Here is a 23,649-nt window from a genome sequence, read left to right on the forward strand (position 1 = left end):
ATCAAAGGTTATTGCAGAAAATAAAATCTCATGATGCAGGGGATAAAATATTGGCTTTTTATAATTTATATAAATGACTTGGATGAAGGGACCGAAGGTATGGTTGCTAAATTTGCTGATGACACAAAGATAGGTAGGAAAGTAAATTGTGAAGCGGACATAAGGAGGCTACAAAGGGATATAGATAGGTTACGTGAGTGGGCAAAGATCTGGCAAATGGAGTATAATGTGGGAAAATGTGAAGTTGTCCATTTTGGCAGGAAGAATAAAAAAGAAGCATATTATCTAAATGGTGAGAGATTGCAGAGCTCGGAGATGCAGAGGGATCTGGGTGTGCGCTAGTGCATGAATTCGCAAAAGGTTAGTATGTAGGTACAGCAAGTAATTAGGAAAGCTAATAGAATGTTATCGTTTATTGCGAGGGGAATTGAATACAAAAGTAGGGAGGTTATGCTTCAGTTATACAGGCCATTGGTGAGACCACATCTGGAGTACTGTGTACAGTATTGGTCTCCTTATTTAAGGAAGGATGTAAATGGGTTGGAAGCAGTTCAGAGAAGGTTTACTAGACTAATACCTGGAATGGGCGGGTTGTCTTATGAGGAAAGGTTGGACAGGCTAGGCTTGTATCTGCTGGAGTTTAGAAGAGTAAGAGGTGACTTGATTGAAACATATAAGATCCTGAGGGGTCTGGACAGGGTGGATGTGGAGAGGATGTTTCCTCTTGTGGGAGAATCTAGAACTAGGGGTCACTGTTTAAAAATAAGGGGTCGCCCATTTAAGACAGAGATGAGGAGAATTTTTTTCTCTCAGAGGGTCGTGAGTCTTTGGAACTCTCTTCCTCAGAGGGCAGTGGAAGCAGAGTCTTTGAATATTTTTAAGGCAGAGGTAGATAGATTCTTGGTGAGCAAGGGGGTGAAATGTTATCGGGGGGTAGGCGGGGATGTGGAGTAATCGGATCGGCCCTGATCTTATTGAATGGCGGAGCAGGCTCGAGGGGCCGAGTGGCCTGCTCCTGCTCCTAATTCGTATGTTCATATGAATATTTGTATAAAGCGAGGGCTTAACAACCTAGAGGTCATCACTTCAAAGCCCAGCGTGTTATAAAACTAGTAATCTGTGGGCTAACATCAGAAACAGGAGCTTACAGAGCTGCTGGAGTGGTAGGATTCCAACAGGGAAGGGGATCTGCCACCCTGATCCTCTCCTAATGCCCTCTGGAGCGACCTAGCAGGCCGAAGGCAGGAAGCAGGGAATGTGCAAACGTATATCCTTCCCTTCCGTAATGTTGCACTTTTGGAGATCGCACGTTATTCCGATGGCAGATGTTACCATGAGCCAGAGTCTCAAAGGGGAACGACAACTGCAACATTTCCAGCGCCTCATTAAAAAAAACATATTAATAGTGTCCACGCTACACAGCACTCGGGAAACAGCAGCTGGCCCCGGCTGGACTGGATTGTAGCCTCACCCTTCGCTCACCTATGTAAACAGACTGGCAATGGTCGTAAATCCCTGAGGCATGTTCCAGCAGCCTGCTGGGTATTTATACAAGTGGGTGTCCCCCATGGGAAAGTTGGATCATCATTGTCAACAGCTTATCTGACTGTGTAGGAAGTGGGGTGGGGAGGAGAAATGGTAGCCAATCCCTTCCGGTCCCCACCAGACATACAGACAGATACACACACACACAGATACAGATACACAGAGACACACACACACACACAGACACACACACACACACAGACACACACACACACACACAGACACACACACACACACACACTCACACACAGACACTCACAGACACACTCACAGACACAGACACACACACACAGACACACTCACACACACACACACAGACGCACTCACAGACACACATACACAGACACACACAGGCACACACACACAGACACACACACACACAGACACAGACACACACACAGACACACTCACAGACACAGACACACACACACAGACACACACAGACACACACACACAGACACACACACACACACACAGACACACACAGACACACACTCACACACAGACACAGACACACTCACAGACACACACACACAGACACACTCACAGACACAGACACACACAGACACACACACAGACGCACACACAGACACAAACACACAGACACACACACACACAGACACAGACACACACACAGACACACACAGACACACACACAGAGACACACTCACAGACACACACACACACGCAGACACACACACGCAGACACACTCACAGACACACACACAGAGACACACACACAGATAGACACACACACAGATACAGATACACAGAGACACACACAGACACACAGACACAGATACACAGAGACACACACACACACAGAGACACACACACACACAGAGACACACACACACACACTCACAGACACACTCACAGACACACACACACAGACACACACAGAGACACACTCACAGACACACACACAGACACAGGCACACACACACACAGACACACACACACAGACACAGACACACACACAGGCACACACACACACACACTCACACACAGACACACACACACAGACACACTCACACAGACACACTCACAGACACAGGCACACACACACACACTCACACACAGACACACACACACACAGACACACTCACAGACACACACACACACAGACACACACACACAGACACACACACACAGACACACACACACACAGACACACTCACAGACACACACACACACAGACACACACACACACAGACACACACACACACAGACACACTCACAGACACACACACACACAGACACACACACAGATACAGAGACACAGACACACACACAGACACACACACAGACACACACACAGACACAGATACAGATACACAGAGACACACTCACAGACACACTCACAGGCACACACACAGACACACAGACATACACAGACACACACACACTCACAGACACACACACACAGAGACACACACACACACAGACACAGGCACACACACACACACACAGACATACACAGGCACACACACAGACACACACAGAGACACACACACACACACAGACACACACACACAGAGAGACACACACAGGCACACACACACACAGACACACTCACACAGAGACACACACACAGAGACACACACACAGGCACACACAGACACACTCACAGACACACACTCAAGAGACACACACACACACAGACACACACAGACACACTCACAGACACACACACACAGAGACACACACACAGACACACACACACACAGACACAGGCACACACACAGACACACAGACATACACAGGCACACACACAGACAGACACACACAGACACACAGAGGGAACCTGGCTGATTTCTCTCCTCCCCAGCTCAGGAGAATTGTAATGGTAGCACTCTCGCATCTCTGAATCAGAAGGTCGTGGGTTCAATGAAGCAGTCCGTGCCCGCATGCAAAAAGACCTGAACAGCATTCAGGCTTGGTCTGATAAGTGGCAGGTAACATTCACGCCACACAAATGCCAGGCAATGAATATCTCCAACAAGCGAGAATCTAACCACCTCCCCTTGACATTCAATGGCATTACCATCGCCAAATCTCCCACCATCAGCATCCTGGGGGTCACCACTGACCAGAAACTAAACTGGACCAGCCACATAAATACTGTAGCAACAACAGCAGGTCAGAGGCTGGGTATTCTGCGGCGAGTGTCTCACCTCCTGACTCCCCAAAGCCTTTCTACCATCTACAAGGCACAAGTAAGGAGTGTGATGGAATACTCTCCACTTGCCTGGATGAGTGCAGCTCCAACAGCACTCAAGAAGCTCGACACCATCCAGGACAAAGCAGCCCGCTTGATCGGCACCCCATCCACCACCTTAAACATTCACTCCCTCCACCACCGGCGCACCGTGGCTGCAGTGTGTACCATCTACAAGATGCACTGCAGCAACTCACTAAGACTTCTTCGGCAGCACCTTCCAAACCCGCGACCTCCTCCACCTAGAAGGACAAGGGGCAACAAGCGCATAGGAACACCACCACCTCCAAGTTCCACCTCCAAGTCACACACCATCCTGACTTAGAAATATATCGGCCGTTCCTTCATCGTGGCTGGGTCAAAATCCTGGAACTCCCTCCCTAACAGCGCTGTGGGAGCACCTTCACCACACGGACTGCAGTGGTTCAAGAAGGCGGCTCACCACCACCTTCTCAAGGGGCAACTAGGGATGGGCAATAAATGCCGGCCTTGCCAGCGATGTCCAGATCCCATGAGCGAATTAAAAAAAAAGACCCACTCCAGGGACTTGAGCACAAACTCCATGCTGACACTGAGGGAGTGCTGCACTGTCGGAGGTGCCGTCTATCGAGTGAGATGTTAAACCGAGGACAGCTATCAAATCAAATCAAATCAAATCAACTTTTATTGTCATTGTTAGTGCACAAGTGCAGTACAACGAAATGTAGGCTTGCGGCTCCCGAGAGTGTACAATTTGGATTAGGACACTTAAACATTTCAACATACATTTGTACATATATATTAGCATAAATATGACCATAATAAAGTGAATAAAGTGCATCGGCAGATGTGCAGGCTTTAGTGTTTATTTGTGGAGTTCAGTAGGATGACAGCCCTGGGAAAGAAGCTGTTCCTAAATCTGGTCGTACGGGTGCGAATGCATCTGTAACGTCTTCCAGATGGTAGGAGGGCGAACAGACTGTGGCTGGGGTGGGTAGGGTCTTTGATGATGGTCCGTGCCCTCCGTAGGCAGCGTTTCTGATATATATGTTCTATGGTCGGTAGCCGGGTGCCGGTAATGCGTTGGGCAGTTTTGACTACTCGTTGCAGGGCTTTCCGGTCATGGGAGCGACAGCCGCCGTACCATACCGTGATACAGTTTGTCAGGATGCTCTCTATAGTGCAGCGGTAGAAGTTAGAGAGGATCGGGGGTGACAGATTACATCCCTTCAGCCTCCTCAAGAAATATAGGCGCTGCTGGGCCTTCTTCACCAGAGAGGAGGTGTTGAGGGACCAGGAGAGGTCTTCCGTGATGTGGACTCCGAGGAACTTAAAGCTGGCCACCCTTTCCACCTCCACCCCATTGATGTGGATGGGGGTGTGACTTCCGCCTCTCTCAGGTGGACATAAAAGACCCCGGGGGCACTATTTCGAAGAAGAGCTTCGCAGAGGAGCTCTCCCTGGTGTCCTGGCCAATATTTAACCTTCAAGCAACGTCGCAGAAATTCTCAAACTGCCACGGTGGGCTTTGAACTTCCGTTCTGTGGATTACTGGTCCAGTAGAATAGCCGCTACACCCTAATATCATTGTAAAGTCAATGGGGGAAAAATTTGGTTGCTTTGTGCCTCCTGTTAACGCCCTAAGAGGGCGCAAATGGGCCGCAAAGCAACTAGCGCCCGGGCGCGGCGATGTTTGCACCACTCGCGAAATTGACCAGACATTTTGCGGTGGTGCTAAACACTACCGCCACGATCTCCTGCACCCGCAGATCGTGACGTCAGTCGAGCGTGCAACGCTCCGGACCGGATATTGAGTGGTGCCCCCTGCCTTACCGCCTGCTGCTAGCAACGACAGTTTGAGGGGAGCGTTTTGCAGTCGGGAAGGGACTGGGGGAGCGCTATTTAAAGGCGGCCGCTTCCTGCCTTTTTTTGTCGGCGACATTTTTGCATCACGCATTCTGAGAGAGAGAGAGAGAGAGACTTCTGGAGAGATTCAACGCTGTGTGAAGGAGTTTTGGGTACTGAGCAGCACTTTGCAGGTTCATTTTGATTTGACCTTCCTTGCATCAATTTAGAAGAGACTGTGGGGGCTGCACTCTGAGCTCTTTCCCTGGGCCTCTCCATTGTTCTTTCCAGCAGATTTGATGTACAGGTCTCTCCAGGCCGAGATTCAAGGCTGCAATGAGCAGGGTGTGGATGGAGAGCAAGATCGACCCTCCCCTTTAAGAACTGGCCGGCGCCAGTGTGTCTGTGTTCCATTGCTGACTGACATCACATGAGCTCCGCCAGCGCTCTGAGGTAGCGCCTCGCTCCTCAGCGTTAGCGCCTTAAGAGAGGTTTGTAGTGCCTGATTTAGCACTCCAATCACCTCCAGGGGCGAGAGAAGCCAAGTTTGCAGTCGGAGGCGATAATTAACGCCAGGCGCTAAACTTTGCACCCGGCCGATAATTGCACCCCAAACGGGGCGATAGCGAATTTCTCCCCCAGTGACTTTGTTTAACATTTTGTCTGAAAGGCAGCACCTCTGACAGTGGAGTGCTCCCTCAGTACTGGCTTTGGGAGTGTTGGCCTGGATTATCTCTGGAGTGGAGCTTGAACCTGTTAAGTATGTGTATTGTATTGAACAATTAACACAAAGACTTAAACGTATAACTCAAACAGGCCTTTACTGGTTGGAGGTAGGGACTGCACATAGGTCTTTACTTCATGCCCACAGGCGGGAACTGAGGGGGATCAGTACCCACAGTACTATTTATACCCCTATGGCCAGGAGTGGTACTGCGTATCACTACGCCCAACAAGTAGTGCAGTCCTGTCCATAGGTTCAAAGTAGCACACATATTACATACACAACATTCCTCCCTTCCTAGCTTTACAGTCATCTCCCCATTTAACATAACGTAATAACATATATACATATATAACTTCAGGTTTACATAACAGAATAACATAGATACATAGATAACTTCATGTCAAAAACAGATCACAGATTCAGTCTCTGCGGAAAACAGTTCACAGATTCAATCTCTGTGGTGTAGTCGGTTCACGTTGCTAGAGTGACTCATTCAATAGTCCTTCCATGGATTTAACAGTTTGAACTTCCGAACTGAATTGGCTCCGTTCGGAGGGACCACGTGTGTGATCTGGTAGAGGTGATAATGGTTCAGATGGGTCATCTTCTGTTTTTACTTTTCCTTTTCTGCTTCTTGGAGACTCTCTGGGCTCCATTGTCAGCTGCCACAGCTGCCAGCTGCATGCGCAGTTCCTCCTTCTCTTCCTCCTGTTTCCGTCGTAGAGCCAGCTTCTCCCGATGTTCCGTAGACTTTTGGTGCTCCTCCATGATTTCTGCACTTTGGGAGTCGAAGTTACAAGCTGGGCAGAACAGGACATCGTAATATTCGGTGTCGTCCTGAGCTAGACCAGTGAGAGGGTCGTCTATTTCCTCCATACCTAGCTGGACGTTAGCCAGCTCTTGTTCCAAATCCAGACATCTTTCCTGAAGAGACTTCTTCATGTGTACCTCTGCATCCAGCTTTTTCTGGGCTTTCAGCAAGTCGTTTACTAGTGACCTCATTTGTGATTTTAATACTTCAACTTCCTTTGGAGATTGATTGATCGGACTATGCAATCCCTCTACCGGAGCAGCTGTTTCAGCGGTCTGTTGTTCTACGTTGACGTGAGTCAGCGTACTTTTGGCATCCAAGGGCTGCTCTGTTGCAGTCATCTCAGTCTGTGTTGCCACCTCAGCTCTTCCAATAACCTTTGAGAGCTCCGAACCTCTTTCGTTTGAATATTGAAGTTCATGTTCAAGTTTTTCCCATTTCAGAGTCCTGTCCTTCAGCATATGCAGGAGTTGGCTGACCGTTAACTCCTCTGACATCAGACGTTTTGTGTGCTCCTGCTCCATTTTCTCCATCAGCTGCTTCTGTTGTCTTTCCAGATTCTCCAACTCTATATCAAAGAACTCTTTCATTGCATTCAACTCTTGCTCAAAACGGCGAAGCATTTGTTCTAATTGCTGTTGTAGTTTGAAATGGAGTTGAGTTCGAGCCCGGTGTCCCTCAGAAATGGGCACATCAGTAGACTTGCCAGACTCAGAATCCACAGTTAAATTATGTTGTTGTTGCTCAGTGGAATTCTGTGCTGAAACTTTGTCTTTTGTACCTGAGTTGGGCTTACCATCATCCGTTCCAGAGTCTGGGCCGACTATCTTCACCGAGTTCTCACTCGTTATTGTTTGTAGGAAATGCCAGTCCATATTCATTTTCCTAATCCACTCCCATCCTAGTAGTGGAGGACCTCCTTCAGATATCACATATAAGTCCATTATTTGACTGTCTTCGCCCTTGTGGGCCACTGCAACCTCTATTTTCCCAATGGGGTACACTCTTTGCCCCGTGTATGTTTTCAATATAATCCCCGTATCCTGTAGGGGAATATGTTGGAATAACTTTCCGTAATCTTTCTTATTTATGACCGTCAATGCCGATCCAGTGTCCAATTCCAGTTTTACTTGGACTCCTTCTATCTGAAGAGTGACCCAAATTGTCTGGAGGTCTGCACCCTTACCAGCGTTGAGTACTCTTAAGCTAGCCAGTTCATTACAGCTTAAGCTAGCCAGTTCATTACTGCTAGCGTCTGAATCGGACTCCTGTTCGGTCACCTTGTGTACCTTTGCGTATTTTCCTTGCGGTGACTTCTTGTTGCTGGTCTTCTTCCCTGACCTGCATACTCTAGCTATATGTCCAAGCCTACCACAAGTTCTACATTCTTGGTTTTTAAACCAACACTGGTTCTGATCATGCGTTGTCTTTCCACAACGATAACATTTGCCAGAACTCACACCCAATTTGTGTGCACTGAGCTCCGGTGACCGTAGCTGCATTACTGCCGTGCCTCTCGCTGCGGCTTCGTGTGCTGCTGCCATAGTGACCGCCTTCTCAAGCGTCAGCTCATTCTCCTCGAGCAGTCGCTTTTGTGTATCCTGTTTAAATAAACCACACACAAATTTGTCTCGTAGTGCATCTGTCAATCCCGTTCCAAACTGGCAATATTTCGCTAATTTACGCAATTCCAGCAAATATTCAGCATTGCTTTCATGCTGTAGCTGCCTTCTGTCGTAAAATTTAAATCGTTCCGCTAGCATCAGCGGCGTGGGGTTTAGATGATCTTTCAGGACAGTAACAATCTCATCGAACGTCTTATCCGCCGGTTCATCTGGTGATAACAGGTGTTTCAATTGCCCGTACGTCTTCGCACCCATTAAATTTAATAATGTTAGAGCTTTATCTTGGTCACGAATTTTATTGGCCTTACAATAATTTTTTACTCTTTCAACATATATGGCCCAATCTTCGAGGTCACTATCAAAGGTGCTAATATTCCCGTGTTTAGGCATTGTAGATTTGCAATTTCTCAGATTTTCTTTTCTTTACTTGTTATCAAAGATGGCGGCTTCCCGCTCTTGCCGTCGTCCTCCGCCCACAAAATGGCGGTTTTCCCGCGCTTGGCGGTCTTCACCCGTCCCCCGACGCCGTCTCCCTTCAGCCCTCGAGTGCGGCCCTTATCTTCGCCGCGATCGATAGCCCGCGCTGTGCACCGCGACTCTCGCACCTTGAGCTTCTGCAGCCGCCGCGCCTTTCAGTCCGAGTGCGGCTCTTATCTTTGGTCCCGATCGCTGGCCCGGCTGCGCCCCTCACTTCAAAGCGGCCCGGCCCTTATCTGCCGATCGCTATCGCCCTACCTCTCTCTCTTCCCCAGTCCTGTCTTTACTCCGGTTCACAAGCTGATGGAGGCTTCAGGGTCCTAATGCCTGTCTCTTCCAGTCGCTGGAAGCTGTCAGGATTTCTGCTGCCCTTCAGTTTTGAGTGGGGTGTTGAGGATTGAAACCTCTCTTCAACGTCCTGTCTTTGGACGAAGCCGCCTGGAATAACTGCCGCAGGGTAAGAGCCTGACTCGTCGCCAGTGTTAAGTATGTGTATTGTATTGAACAATTAACACAAAGACTTAAACGTATAACTCAAACAGGCCTTTACTGGTTGGAGGTAGGGACTGCACATAGGTCTTTACTTCATGCCCACAGGCGGGAACTGAGGGGGATCAGTACCCACAGTACTATTTATACCCCTATGGCCAGGAGTGGTACTGCGTATCACTACGCCCAACAAGTAGTGCAGTCCTGTCCATAGGTTCAAAGTAGCACACATATTACATACACAACAGAACCCACAACCTTCTGACTCAGAGGCGAGACGCACGACCCACTGAGCCACAGCTGACACCTACAAATATTCATACGAACATATGAATTAGGAGCAGGAGTCGGCCACTCGAGCCTGCTCCGCCATTCAATAAGATCATGGCTGATCAGATTACTCCACATTCCCGCCTACCCCCTCTTATGTTCATTAATAGACATTCTTATTATGAACACAGCTAGCTTTTGCTAGACACTTTTATTGAGCACATGTGGACTAGGTACAGTATCTGTAGAGGCTTCCATCTTGACTGCTGCCTTGTGGGTAGCCTAGTGCCTCATGGGTAATGTAGTCTTAATATATATATATAGCTGGGTAGTGTAGTCTTATACATACAGCTATATACAGCTCTACAGCTCCACCTAGTGTCCACTATAGAATGACATGTTATTGATCATTACACCCCCCGATAACCTTTCACCCCCTTGCTTATCAAGAATCTATCTACCTCTGCCTTAAAAATATTCAAAGACTCTGCTTCCACCACCCTCTGAGGAAGAGAGTTCCAAAGACTCACGACCCTCTGTGAGACAAAATTCTCATCTCTTTCTTAAATGGGCGACCCCTTATTTTTAAACAGTGACCCCTAGTTCTGGATTCTCCCACAAGAGGAAACATCCTCTCCACATCCACCCCATCAAGATCCCTCAGGATCTTATAAGTTTCAATCAAGTCACCTCTTACTCTTCTAAACTCCAGCGGATACAAGCCTAGTCTGTCCAACCTTTCCTCATAAGACAACCCGCCCATTCCAGGCATTAGTCCAGTAAACCTTCTCTGAACTGCTTCCAACGCATTTACATCCTTCCTTAAATAAGGAGACCAACACTGTACACAGTACTCCAGATGTGGTCTCACCAATGGCCTGTATAACTAAAATAACAACAGAAAATGTTGGAAAAACTCAGCAGGCCAGGCAACATCCATGGAGATTGAAATAGAGTCAACGTTTCAGGCCGAAACCCTTCGTCAGGACTGAGAGAAAACATAGGAAATGAAACAGATTAAAAGGCCAGTTTGGGGGCTGGGAAATGGGGATGAAAGAACAAAAGAGAAGTGAAGAGACATTAAGAGGTATTCAAAACCAGACGAGATGGTGATCGGACTAGTGGAGACAAAAGACGGCTCTAGATTAGGTGTGAAATGTGCTGGCAGAATGGGAGACAGCTGCCATGTGGGAGAGAGAAAAAGGGGGAAGGGCACAAAACAAAGGTGTGGATAAAAAATATATAAAAATGTAATAGGGGCCGAGGTTATGATCTGAAGTTGTTGAACTCGATATTGAGTCCGGAAGGCTGTAAAGTGCCTAATTGGAAGATGAGGTGCTGTTCCTCAAGCTTACGCTGAGCTTCCGTGGAACAATGCAAGAGCCCGAGGACAGTGAGGTCCGAGTGGGAATGGGGTGGTGAATTAAAATGACAGGCGACTGGAAGCTCGGGGTCCCCCTTATGGACTGTATAACTGCCCTTGTCAGCCCGCAGCTCCAACAATTTGCTCAGTGCCATTTCCCTGGTGACTGTAATTTTCTTGAGCTCCTCCCTCCCTTCCATTTCCTGATTTACAGCTATTTCTGGGATGTTACTTGTATCCTCTATAGTGAAGACCGATGCAAAATACCTGTTCAATTCAACTGCCATCTCCTTATTTTCCATTATTAATTCCCAGACTAACTTTCTATAGGACCAAGTACCTTTATTTGTCTGGTTACAGGACAAATAATAATAATTCAACTTTATTGTCATTGTACAATGCACAAGTACATGAACAACGAAATGTGATCTTGCAAGCTCCCATGAGTCCAGTACAAATAACATTAACATTAAACGTAAATAGCACCGTCCTGGGAGAAGCAAAGCCGCTGCGTCTGTGCGTGCCGCCATTCCATTTCCACCATTCCTCCTGTCCGACAATCTTCAGCCCAACGCCCGGGCCTGCTCACCAGCCGCCCCTCCCGGGGCTCCTTCCGTGACCTTCTCACCAACCGCCCCTCCTCGGGGCTCCTTCTGTGACCTCCTGCACCTGGTCTTCCCTGATGGTCACCCCTCCAGGTACTAACCAGGCCTGGCTCTAAGCTTAGCTTCCAAGCCTTGCCAGTGACCCTGTCCCTAGTCCCAGGAACAGGGGAAGTATTGGAATTATCTTGGGGAATTCAATTCAGGGATGGCTAGTGGGGAGGGGGGTGGGGAGCGCACAGCTATCAACAGACAACAGGGACTCCTCCCGTCTGCTTTGTAGCCCCCTCGGTATCAACTTCAGGCATAAAGAGGAAGAGGAAGAGGTGGCTGACTCACGGAGCCCAGTGTGGTTTTGGCACGAGTATTTGAACACGCAGTGGATCTCAGCCAAGTCCTGTCCTGTCCTGGTCCAATTCCCACACAACGCACGCAGAAGTGGCAGTGCTTGGGAGCAGGTATCCCAGGTGAAGTGGATAGTGGGGAAACGTCGCCACCCTCTCCCGCCAGCGGCGTTGTGTGAAGTGCGGCCGAGGGAGGGCGCTGACCATCTGACTGAATTCTCGTTGCAGGTATTTAATGTTTGTGATGGTCGTGTCCACGCTGATCGTAACCAACTGCGTTATCGTCCTCAACGTCTCTCTGAGGACACCCAACACCCACAGCATGTCGGAGAAGGTCAAGCACGTAAGGAAATTTCTACCATCATTTTCCCCCCGACAGAATTAATGCGCGGGAGCTTTCATGCGCTTTTTCTTCCCGGATTCATCCTCACAAGGGGCCGGTGTCCAACCTGAGGAGCTGGTTCATGCACACCATCTCCTCCTGCCAGCAGGTGGCACTGGGCCATGATGGAGACGGCTCCAAATTCTAACTCTGCGGTAGGAGAGGGTCAAGAAGGGTCTCTCCCCCGCCCCGCCCCTTCTGCTCTCTCCCTCGAAGTGGAACATTTGATTTACAGCCCAAACGAAACAGATTGGTGTAAAATACCATAGAATAGAGCACAGGAGGAGGCCATTCGGCCCATCGTGCCTGTGCCGGCTCTTTGAACGAGCTCTCCAATTAGTCCCACTCCCTCCTGCTCTTTCCCCACAGCACTGCAAATTTTTGCCCCTTCGAGTATTTCTCCAATTCCCCTTTTGAAAGTTACTATTGAATCTGCTTCCACTGCCCTTTCAGGCAGCGTGTTCCAGATCACAACAACTCGCTGCATGAAAAAAAATCTCCTCATCCTCCCCTCTGGTTCTTTTGCCGATTATCTTAAATCTGTGTGCTCTGGTTACCGACCCTCCTGCCAGTGGAAACAGTTTCTCCTTATTTAATCTATCATGATTTTGAACGCCCCTATTAAATTCCCCCTTCCCCGCTCTAAGGAGAACAACCCCAGTTTCTCCAGTCTCTCTACGTAACTGAAGTCCCTCATCCCTGGTACCATTCCAGTAAATCTCTGCGCCCGCTCTCCAAGGCCTTGACATCCTTCCTAAAGTGCGGTGCCCAGAATTGGACACAATACTCCAAGCTGAGGCCTAACCAGTGTTTTATAAAGGTTGAGCATAACTTCCTCGCGGAGCAGGCTCGAAGGGCTGAATGGCCTACTCCTGCTCCTATTTCTCTATGTTTTGTACTCTACGCCTGTTAATGAAGCCAAAGATGCCGTATGCTCTTTTAACAGCCTTCTCAACTTGTCCCGCCACCTTCAAAGGTTTGTATACACACAGCCCACCCGCCCCCCCCGCCCCCCAGGTCTCTCTGTTCCTGCAACCCCATCTTGCTACAAGGCCACAGAACTATTTCACTGGGGCTCTCCAGATGGCTCAGGTGTACTGAGTCACGTAAAGATTAGAAAAAGCCCAGCTGTTAGAGCTGCGGATAGAGTAGGGGGTGCTATAATGTATCTCTTTGGATTGGAGGGCGGGGTGGGAAATATAGCCAAGGTGACATGAATCTTGTCATTCATGTGCAAATGACTTATGAAGTAATACTGGGCGGCCTGCTGGTGGCGCTGTCCAGGGAGAGTATAAATACTTGGGCATGGGCCCAGCTTGCTCAGGACATTCTTTAACAGGAACTAGTGAAGGACACAATTAGATTTCCATGTTGAAAAAGTTGATTAAAGCCTTGTTTAAGACTCAGACCAAGTGCCCAGTAGTATTCTTATGTCACAAGGTTCTCATTCCAGATCATAGAAACATAGAAACAAGGAGCAGGAGTAGGCCATTCGGCCCTTCGAGCCTGCTCCGCCATTCAACGAGATCATGGCTGATCATCCAAACCCTAGCACCCGGGCCCTACACCGACAGCCATCCCACCCAAGCCCTATCCCCATAACCCCACATATTTAATCCCCCCTAACACTAAGGGCCAATTTTTTATCATGGCCAATCAACCTAACCCGCACATCTTTGGACTGTGGGAGGAAACCGGAGCACCCAGAGGAAACCCACGCAAACACGGGGAGAATGTGCAAACTCCACACAGACAGTCACCCGAGGCCGGATTTGAACCCGGGTCCCTGGCGCTGTGAGGCAACAGTGCTAACCACTATGCCACCGCGCTGCCCTAAGCAGAGACTCCATGGTGGAAAGAGTGTTTGGATGTTGGGGCGAGGTCAGGGCTGTGTCAAAAACAGCCGGGCAACACTCACTCACCCAGGCTCGCGCAAGAAGATGGGTGCTTGGGCGAGCGTACTGGAGTGTAGCTGGTGCTCGTGGAACAAGTACCCCAGTCAGAGTCAAGTAGAGGGGGGGAAAGAAATAAGCTGGTCAAGGCTGGCTGGGAGCCTGAAGGCTTTGGGCTGCACTGACACAGTCCATGGGCAGCTGTTTGTGATTCTCAGGTGGACCTCACTGAATCGCAGGTTGCACTTGCAGGTGTTCCTGGAGTTGCTGCCGCAGTATCTGGGCATGCACTTGGAGTTTCCCGAGGATTCCTGGGACACGCCCCAACCAAGGCGCAGGAGTTCCTTTGGGATTATGATAAAAGCGGAAGAATATATTCTCAAAAAACCGCGGAGTGAACTGATGTTTGAAAGACAGCGAGACAGGCACGGGCTAAAGCGAGCCAACAAGATGACGGCAGGTAAGACAGTGCGCTGGGTTCGGGTGGCGAGTCACAATCCTCCGGCCTACAACTAAGCTCCACAGGCTACTCCCCGAAACTGGCCGATGTCAGGAAGCACTTCTTCACACAAAGGCTAGTGGAAATCTGGAACTCTCTACCCCAAAAAAGCTGTCGAGGCGGGCGGGGTATCAATTGGAAATTTCAAAACTGAGATTGATAGATTTTTGTTGGGTAAGGGTATTAAGGGTTACGGAAGATGGGTAGATGGAATTAAGATACAGATCAGCCATGAGGAGGAATTTCTTCACTCAGAGGGTTGTGAATCTTTGGAATTCTCTGCCCCAGAGGGCTGTGGATGCTGAGTCTTTGAGTATATTCAAGGCTGAGATCGATAGATTTTTGGACTCTAGGGGAATCAAGGGATATGGGGATCAGGTGGGAAAGTGGAGTTGAGGTGGATGATCAGCCATAATCGTATTGAATGGCGGAGCAGGCTCGAGGGGCCGTACGGCCCACTCCTGCTCTTATTTCTGAAGTTCTTAGGCTCGAGGGGCTGAATGGCCTCCTCCTGTTCCCATGAAACTAGATAGCCATTAACAAAACTTTGCTCCTGAGTAGATAAATCAGTGGTGCTGTCAGATGATTGCTAGTGACATCCTGTCCAAGGCCAGTGTCTAGTTTGAATGCTCCAATATGAAATGACAGTATCATCTATGGCCATAATTCCCTAAGCGATGAGCTCTTGATTCTGGTCCTGTCATAAGAATTAGGAGCAGGAGTCGGCCATTCGGCCCCTCGAGCCTGCTCCTCCATTCAATAAGATCATGGCTGATCTTCCACCTCAACTCCTCTTTCCCGCCTGATCCCCATCTCCCTCGATTCCCCTAGAGTCCAAAAATCTATCGATCCCTGTTTTGAATATACTCAACGACTCAGCATCCACAGCTCTCTGGGGTAGAGAATTCCAAAGATTCACCACCCTCTGAGTGAAGAAATTCCTCCTCATCTCAGTCTTGAAAGGCTTATCCTGAGACTGTGACCCCTGGTTCTAGACTCTCCAGCCAGGGGGAAACAACCTCTCAGCATCTACCCTGTCAATCCCCCTCAGAATCTTGTATGTTTCAATGAGATCCCTTCTCATTCTTCTGAACTCCAGAGAGTATCGGCCCATTCTACACAATCTCTCCTCATAGGACAACCCTCTCATCCCAGGAATCAATCTAGGCAGCTGCTAATGGGGCCTACAAGAGTTCTATTGTAACTGTAAAAGTCTTTTGATTTCAATAGGGACCGTTTGCTTATGGCATGGCTATCCTAGCCTCCCAATACAATCCCCTTTGGTTTCTTGAGTAGAAGAGTGACCATGGCTGAATCCCAGCCCTGGGCCACAACCCAAATCTTTGAATGGAGGCCGAGGGTTACAAAGAATAGCGACTCTTCTCAGAGACTCGGGTGAAGAAGAGGATGCTATAAATGGCCTTTTGGTCATATAATGAGTATCTCTGTGCTGCAGTGGGGCAATGGCCATTTCTTTCGATGGACAACAAAGATGACAAAGTAGTGGTGGGAGTCGGGGGGGGGGGTGGGAGAAATCAGTTTCGACACATGTGTTAATGGTGGCATTACAGCAGGGCAAAATAATTGAGGGAAGATGGGTCACGATCACCTGCAACAAGGGTCCAAAATTGGCTCAGAGGCAGGAAACAAAGGGTAATGGTCGAAGGGTGTTTTTGTGACTGGAAGGCTGTTTCCAGTGGGGTTCCGCAGGGCTCAGTACTGGGTCCCTCGCTTTTTGTGGTATGTATCAATGATTTGGACTTGAATGTAGGAAGTATGATTAAGAAGTTTGCAGATGATACAAAATTGGCCATGTTGTTGATAATGAAGAAGAAAGCTGTAGACAGCAGGAAGATATCAATAAATTGGTCAGGTGAGCAGAACAGTGGCAAATGGAATTCAATCTGGAGAAGTGTGAGGTGATGCATTTGGGGAGGGCTAACAAGGCAAGGGAATACACTATAACTGGTAGGACACTGAGAAGTGCAGAAGATCCAAGGGACCTTGGAGTACATGTCTACAGATCCCTGAAGGTAGCAGGACAGGTAGATAAGGTGGTTAAGAAAGGATACGGGATACTTGCCTTTATTAGCCGAGGCATAGAATATCAGAGCAGGGAGGTTATGCTTGAACTGTATAAAACACCAGTTAGGCCGCAGCTAGAATACTGTGTGCAGTTCTGGTCACCACATTACAGGAAGGATGTGACCGCACTAGAGAGGGTGCAGAGGAGATTTACCAGGATGTTGCCTGGGCTGGGGAATTTTAGCTATGAGGAAAGATTGGAGAGGCTGGGGTTGTTTTCTTTGGAACAGAGGAGGCTGAGGGGAGACTTGATTGAGGTGTATAAAATGACGAGGGGGTCTAGATAGAGTGGATAGGAAGGACCTATTTCCCTCAGCAGAGAGGTCAATAACCAGGGGGCATAGATTTAAAGTAATTGGTAGAAGGATTAGAGGGGATTTGAGCAGAACTGTTTTCACCCAGAGGGTGGTGGGGGTCTGGAACTCACTGCCTGAAAGGGTGGGAGAGGCAGAAACCCTCATCACATTTAAAAAGTACTTGGATGTGCACTTGAAGTGCCGTAAGCTACAGGGCTACGGACCGAGAGCTGGAAAGTGGGATTAGGGTGGAGAGCTCTTTGTCGGCCGGCACGGACACGATGGGCCGAATGGCCTCCTTCTGTGCTGTGAATTTCCATGATTCTATGGTGTGAACATGCCTTTAGCACCTCTAACATAGTAACACATCCCAAGGCGACAAAAATCGACACCGAGCCAAAGAAATAGGTATTAGGACAGGTGAGCAAAAGCTTGGTCAAAGTGGTAAGTTTTAAGGAGGAGAGAGAGGCGGAGAGGTTTAGGGAGGGAATTCCAGAGCTTAGGGCCCAGGCAGCTGAAGGCACGGCCGCCAGTGTGGAAGCGAGTGAAGGAAGTGGGACTGGCACAAGAAGCTAGAAGTGGGGGTACGCAGAGTTCTCGAAGGATTGTAGGGCTGGAGAAGGTTACAGAGATAGGGAGGGGCCGAGGCCATGGAGGGATTTGAACACAAGGATGAGAATTTTGAAATCGAGGCATTGCCGGACCGAGAGCCAGTGTAGGTCGGTGAGTACAGGGGGTGATGGGTGAACGGGACGTAGTGCGAGTTAGGACAGGGGGCAGCAGACCTAATGTAGTAAGTGCATGTTCAGTTATGATGTTGAGTTGAGAATGGGGAGGTGGGTGTCGTGCTGCAGCGTGATGGGGCAACAATGCATTCGGCCACAGAATGGTGGGATATCTGCCTGCAATTCCCAACATGCAGACTTCCCAATGTGAGCTGTGTTGCGGGGAGATTTCATACAGACCTGGTTAGCAGTGACGGAGGCCACCTGGCTCCTCCTAGTGTTCAAATGGTGCATTCCACCGGGAGGTCGTGGATAGGAAACAAGTCATAATCAACAACAGAAAGGAGCCATAACGCCAGCTAATTAAAGACAGGATGAAAGAGTGAATGTCAAGATTTCCGTTTCCGGGGCCCCCTGTAAATACTGACACACTCCCGGGGACCCCCTGTAAATATCCACACACTCCCGGGGACCCCCTGTAAATATCGACACACTCCCGGGGACCCCCTGTAAATATCCACACACTCCCGGGGACCCCCTGTAAATATCGACACACTCCCGGGGACCCCCTACAAATATCGACACACTCCCGGGGAAACCCCCTGTAAATATCCACACACTCCCGGGGACCCCCTACAAATATCCACACACTCCCGGGGAAACCCCCTGTAAATATCCACACACTCCCGGGGACCCCCTGCAAATATCGACACACTCCCGGGGACCCCCTACAAATATCCACACACTCCCGGGGACCCCCTGTAAATATCCACACACTCCCGGGGACCCCCTGCAAATATCCACACACTCCCGGGGACCCCCTGTAAATATCCACACACTCCCGGGGACCCCCTGCAAATATCGACACACTCCCGGGGACCCCCTACAAATATCGACACACTCCCGGGGACCCCCTGTAAATACTGACACACTCCCGGGGACCCCCTGTAAATACTGACACACTCCCGGGGACCCCCTACAAATATCCACACACTCCCGGGGACCCCCTGCAAATCACAGAATCACAGAAACCCCACAGTGCAGATAGAGGCCATTTCGGCCCATCGAGCCTGCACTGACACATATCCCACCCGATCCCCGTAACCCCTACACCAACACATATCCCACCCTATCCCCGTAACCCCACGTATTTAATCCCCCTAACACTAAGGGTCAATTTATCACAGCCAATCAACCTAACCCGCACATCTTTGGACTGTGGGAGGAAACCGGAGCACCCGGAGAAAACCCACGCAAACACGGGGAGAATGTGCAAACTCCACACAGACAGTCGCCCGAGGCCGGATTCGAACCCGGGTCCCTGGCGCTGTGAGGCAACAGTGCTAACCACTATATTGTGCTAACCACAATATTGACAACACTCCCAGGGACCCCCTGCAAATATCGACACACTCCCGGGGAAACCCCCTGTAAATATCGACACACTCCCGGGGAAACCCCCTGTAAATATCCACACACTCCCGGGGAAACCCCCTGTAAATATCGACACACTCCCGGGGAAACCCCCTGTAAATATCCACACACTCCCGGGGACCCCCTGAAAATATCAGCACACTCCCGGGGACCCCCTACAAATATCCACACACTCCCGGGGACCCCCTACAAATATCCACACACTCCCGGGGAAACCCCCTACAAATATCCACACACTCCCGGGGACCCCCTGAAAATATCCACACACTCCCGGGGACCCCCTGAAAATATCCACACACTCCCGGGGAAACCCCCTGTAAATATCCACACACTCCCGGGGACCCCCTGTAAATATCCACACACTCCCGGGGAAACCCCCTACAAATATCCACACACTCCCGGGGAAACCCCCTGTAAATATCCACACACTCCCGGGGACCCCCTGTAAATATCCACACACTCCCGGGGAAACCCCCTACAAATATCCACACACTCCCGGGGACCCCCTGAAAATATCAGCACACTCCCGGGGAAACCCCCTGTAAATATCCACACACTCCCGGGGACCCCCTGTAAATATCCACACACTCCCGGGGAAACCCCCTGTAAATATCCACACACTCCCGGGGACCCCCTGAAAATATCAGCACACTCCCGGGGAAACCCCCTACAAATATCCACACACTCCCGGGGACCCCCTGAAAATATCCACACACTCCCGGGGAAACCCCCTGTAAATATCCACACACTCCCGGGGAAACCCCCTGTAAATATCCACACACTCCCGGGGAAACCCCCTGTAAATATCCACACACTCCCGGGGACCTCCTGCAAATATCCACACACTCCCGGGGACCCCCTGCAAATAATCACACACTCCCGGGGAAACCCCCTACAAATATCGACACACTCTTGGGGACCCCCTACAAATATCCACACACTCCCGGGGACCCCCTGCAAATATCCACACACTCCCAGGGACCCCCTGAAAATATCAGCACACTCCCGGGGACCCCCTGCAAATATCCACACACTCCCGGGGAAACCCCCTGTAAATATCCACACACTCCCGGGGAAACCCCCTGCAAATATCCACACACTCCCGGGGAAACCCCCTACAAATATCGACACACTCTTGGGGACCCCCTACAAATATCCACACACTCCCGGGGACCCCCTGCAAATATCCACACACTCCCAGGGACCCCCTGAAAATATCAGCACACTCCCGGGGACCCCCTGCAAATATCCACACACTCCCGGGGAAACCCCCTGCAAATATCCACACACTCCCGGGGAAACCCCCTGTAAATATCCACACACTCCCAGGGAAACCCCCTGCAAATATCCACACACTCCCGGGGAAACCCCCTACAAATATCCACACACTCCCGGGGAAACCCCCTGTAAATATCCACACACTCCCGGGGAAACCCCCTGTAAATATCCTCACACTCCCGAGGAAACCCCCTGTAAATATCCACACACTCCCGGGGAAACCCCCTGTAAATATCCACACACTCCCGGGGACCCCCTGTAAATATCCACACACTCCCGGGGAAACCCCCTGTAAATATCCACACACTCCCGGGGACCCCCTGTAAATATCCACACACTCCCGGGGACCCCCTGTAAATATCCACACACTCCTGGAGATTCTGTCCTTTTTTTCTGAAAGAAAGTGTCAGCTAACTGAAGGAAGGAAGTGATATTATTGCAGAAAACATTGCAGAAAGAGAACTAACAACAGTGCAGTAAGCTGACGAGGGGTGGAGAGAAATCTGATGGCCTTGGGTGCTCGGTGGGATTCCCGTCGCAGACCTGGGTCTCTGGGTATCCCAGTTTGAAACCTTCTAAAATATAAGCCAAGCCAATTCAGCTCAAATGGTCCCTTCTTTAAAACACACCATGTATTTACAGTACTGTTGGCAATATAATGTCCTGCGAGAGGTGAAGGATCACAGGGGGAACCTTCCAAAAACGAGAGAACTTTAGGAAATTTCTCCTTGTTCTCAAACATAATCAAGATCTCAATCTGTTAGCAGCTTTATGTCAATTGTTGCACGTGCCGGTCAGTAAATACTGGGCGATTCAATGTTAGGAGCTCCCTCGATAGCTCAGTGGTGCGGTACTGAGTTAGGCAAACTACAAAGGTTCAACTGCTGGTCTGGGCGTTGCTGGAATTCGGTATCGGCTGTGGCTCAGTGGATAGCACTCTTGCCTCTCAGTCATAAAGGTTGTTGGTTCAAGTCCCACTTCAGAGGCTAGAAATTTGGTGCATTTACGCTGCTCACTAGCGCCCCCTGGGCGTGGCGCCGCGAACGACTCCCGCTAAATTCAGCAGGGGGGGGCTAAGTGGCGGCGGTAACCGCTAGCGCCCTACTCTGCTGGCGATGACAACATAATCACCGTGCGCAGCGCCCCGCCTGCAAAATTGGCCCGCGCCCCCTGAATCTGCGGTGGGCGATGACAGCGGCCGATTCGGGGGTGGGAACAGAGCGGCAGGAGGCTCGCGGGGCGATAAGTAAAGGGGAGGGGGTCCGACTTAATTGTCGCAGCCCGTTGCGTCTTTGAATGCGGGGCCCATGCCGTGATCTGGCAGCCCGACACTCCTCTTGAGTGCCGCGATCTGCTGGCACGGCCCCCCGCTCCCCGGTGGTCCAGGTAGGGCCCCACAGAGTTGTGGGCTTGGGCCTGCCCCATTAATGAGGGGAGGAGCCCTTCCATGTGGCAGCGCTATGCGGTCCCGTGCGCAGCGCTGCAGAACGCACCGCCCCGATATTCGGGGTTAGCGCTCTAAGAAGGAAGTGGAGTGCTTGAATTAGCTCCTCCTCCCTCTTAGGGCGCAAAAACTGAAGTCAGCGATCACCGGCGTTATTTTTCGCCGGGCCCTGGCGATGTTAACGACCCAAAATGGTCGCTAACGAATTTTTCCCCCTTTGAATACAAAATCCAGGCCGACACACCCGGGGCAGTACTGAGGGAGCGCTGCACTGTCGGAGGGGCGGTACTGAGGGAGCGCCGCACTGTGGGAGGGGCGGTACTGAGGGAGCGCCGCACTGTGGGAGGGTCAGTATTGAGGGAGCGCCGCACTGTGGGAGGGTCAGTATTGAGGGAGCGCCGCACTGTGGGAGGGGCGGTACTGAGGGAGTGCTGCACTGTCGGAGGGGCGGTACTGAGGGAGCGCCGCACTGTGGGAGGGGCGGTACTGAGGGAGTGCTGCACTGTGGGAGGGTCAGTATTGAGGGAGCGCCGCACTGTGGGAGGGTCAGTACTGAGGGAGCGCCGCACTGTGGGAGGGGCAGTACTGAGGGAGCGCCGCACTGTGGGAGGGGCAGTACTGAGGGAGCGCCGCACTGTCGGAGGGGCAGTACTGAGGGAGCGCCGCACTGTGGGAGGGGCAGAACTGAGGGAGCGCCGCACTGTTGGAGGGGCAGTACTGAAGGAGCGCCGCACTGTCGGAGGGGCAGTACTGAGGGAGGGCCGCACTGTCGGAGGGGCAGTACTGAGGGAGCGCCGCACTGTCGGAGGGGCAGTACTGAGGGAGCGCCCCGCACTGTCGGAGGGGCAGTACTGAGGGAGCGCCGCACTGTCGGAGGGGCAGTACTGAGGGAGCGCCGCACTGTCGGAGGGGCAGTACTGAGGGAGCGCCGCACTGTGGGAGGGGCAGTACTGAGGGAGGGGCAGTACTGAGGGAGCGCCGCACTGTCGGAGGGGCAGTACTGAGGGAGCGACGCACTGTCAGAGGGGCAGTAGTGAGGGAGCGCCGCACTGTCAGAGGGGCAGTACTGAGGGAGCGCCGCACTGTCGGAGGGGCAGTGCTGAGTGAGCGCAGCACTGTCAGAGAGGCAGTACTGAGGGAGCGCCGCACTGTCGGAGGGGCAGTACTGAGGGAGCACAGCACTGTCGGAGGGGCAGTACTGAGGGAGCGCCGCACTGTCGGAGGGGCAGTACTGAGGGAGCGCAGCACTGTCGGAGGGGCAGTACTGAGGGAGCGCCGCACTGTCAGAGGGGCAGTACTGAGGGAGCGCCGCACTG

At 50.8% G+C, this 23,649-nt stretch overlaps 1 protein-coding gene across 2 annotated transcripts in view; it reads left to right on the plus strand.

The window, feature by feature from the left end:
- The window catches only part of chrne (cholinergic receptor, nicotinic, epsilon), a 111,539-nt gene that overhangs the window by 75,371 nt on the left and 12,519 nt on the right, over positions 1 to 23,649 (plus strand). For both annotated transcript variants that reach the window (XM_085977526.1, XM_085977527.1), the window contains exons 9-10: positions 12,527 to 12,641; positions 14,825 to 15,032. In XM_085977526.1, coding sequence (XP_085833652.1) covers positions 12,527 to 12,641; positions 14,825 to 15,032 — 323 coding nt within the window. The remainder of the gene's footprint in view (positions 1 to 12,526; positions 12,642 to 14,824; positions 15,033 to 23,649) is intronic.

This window comes from Somniosus microcephalus, unplaced genomic scaffold (genome assembly GCF_052327205.1).
Source record: "Somniosus microcephalus isolate GS21.2 unplaced genomic scaffold, FLI_Smic_1.0 unresolved_chr4, whole genome shotgun sequence".
NCBI classification, from domain to species: Eukaryota; Metazoa; Chordata; class Chondrichthyes; order Squaliformes; family Somniosidae; genus Somniosus; species Somniosus microcephalus.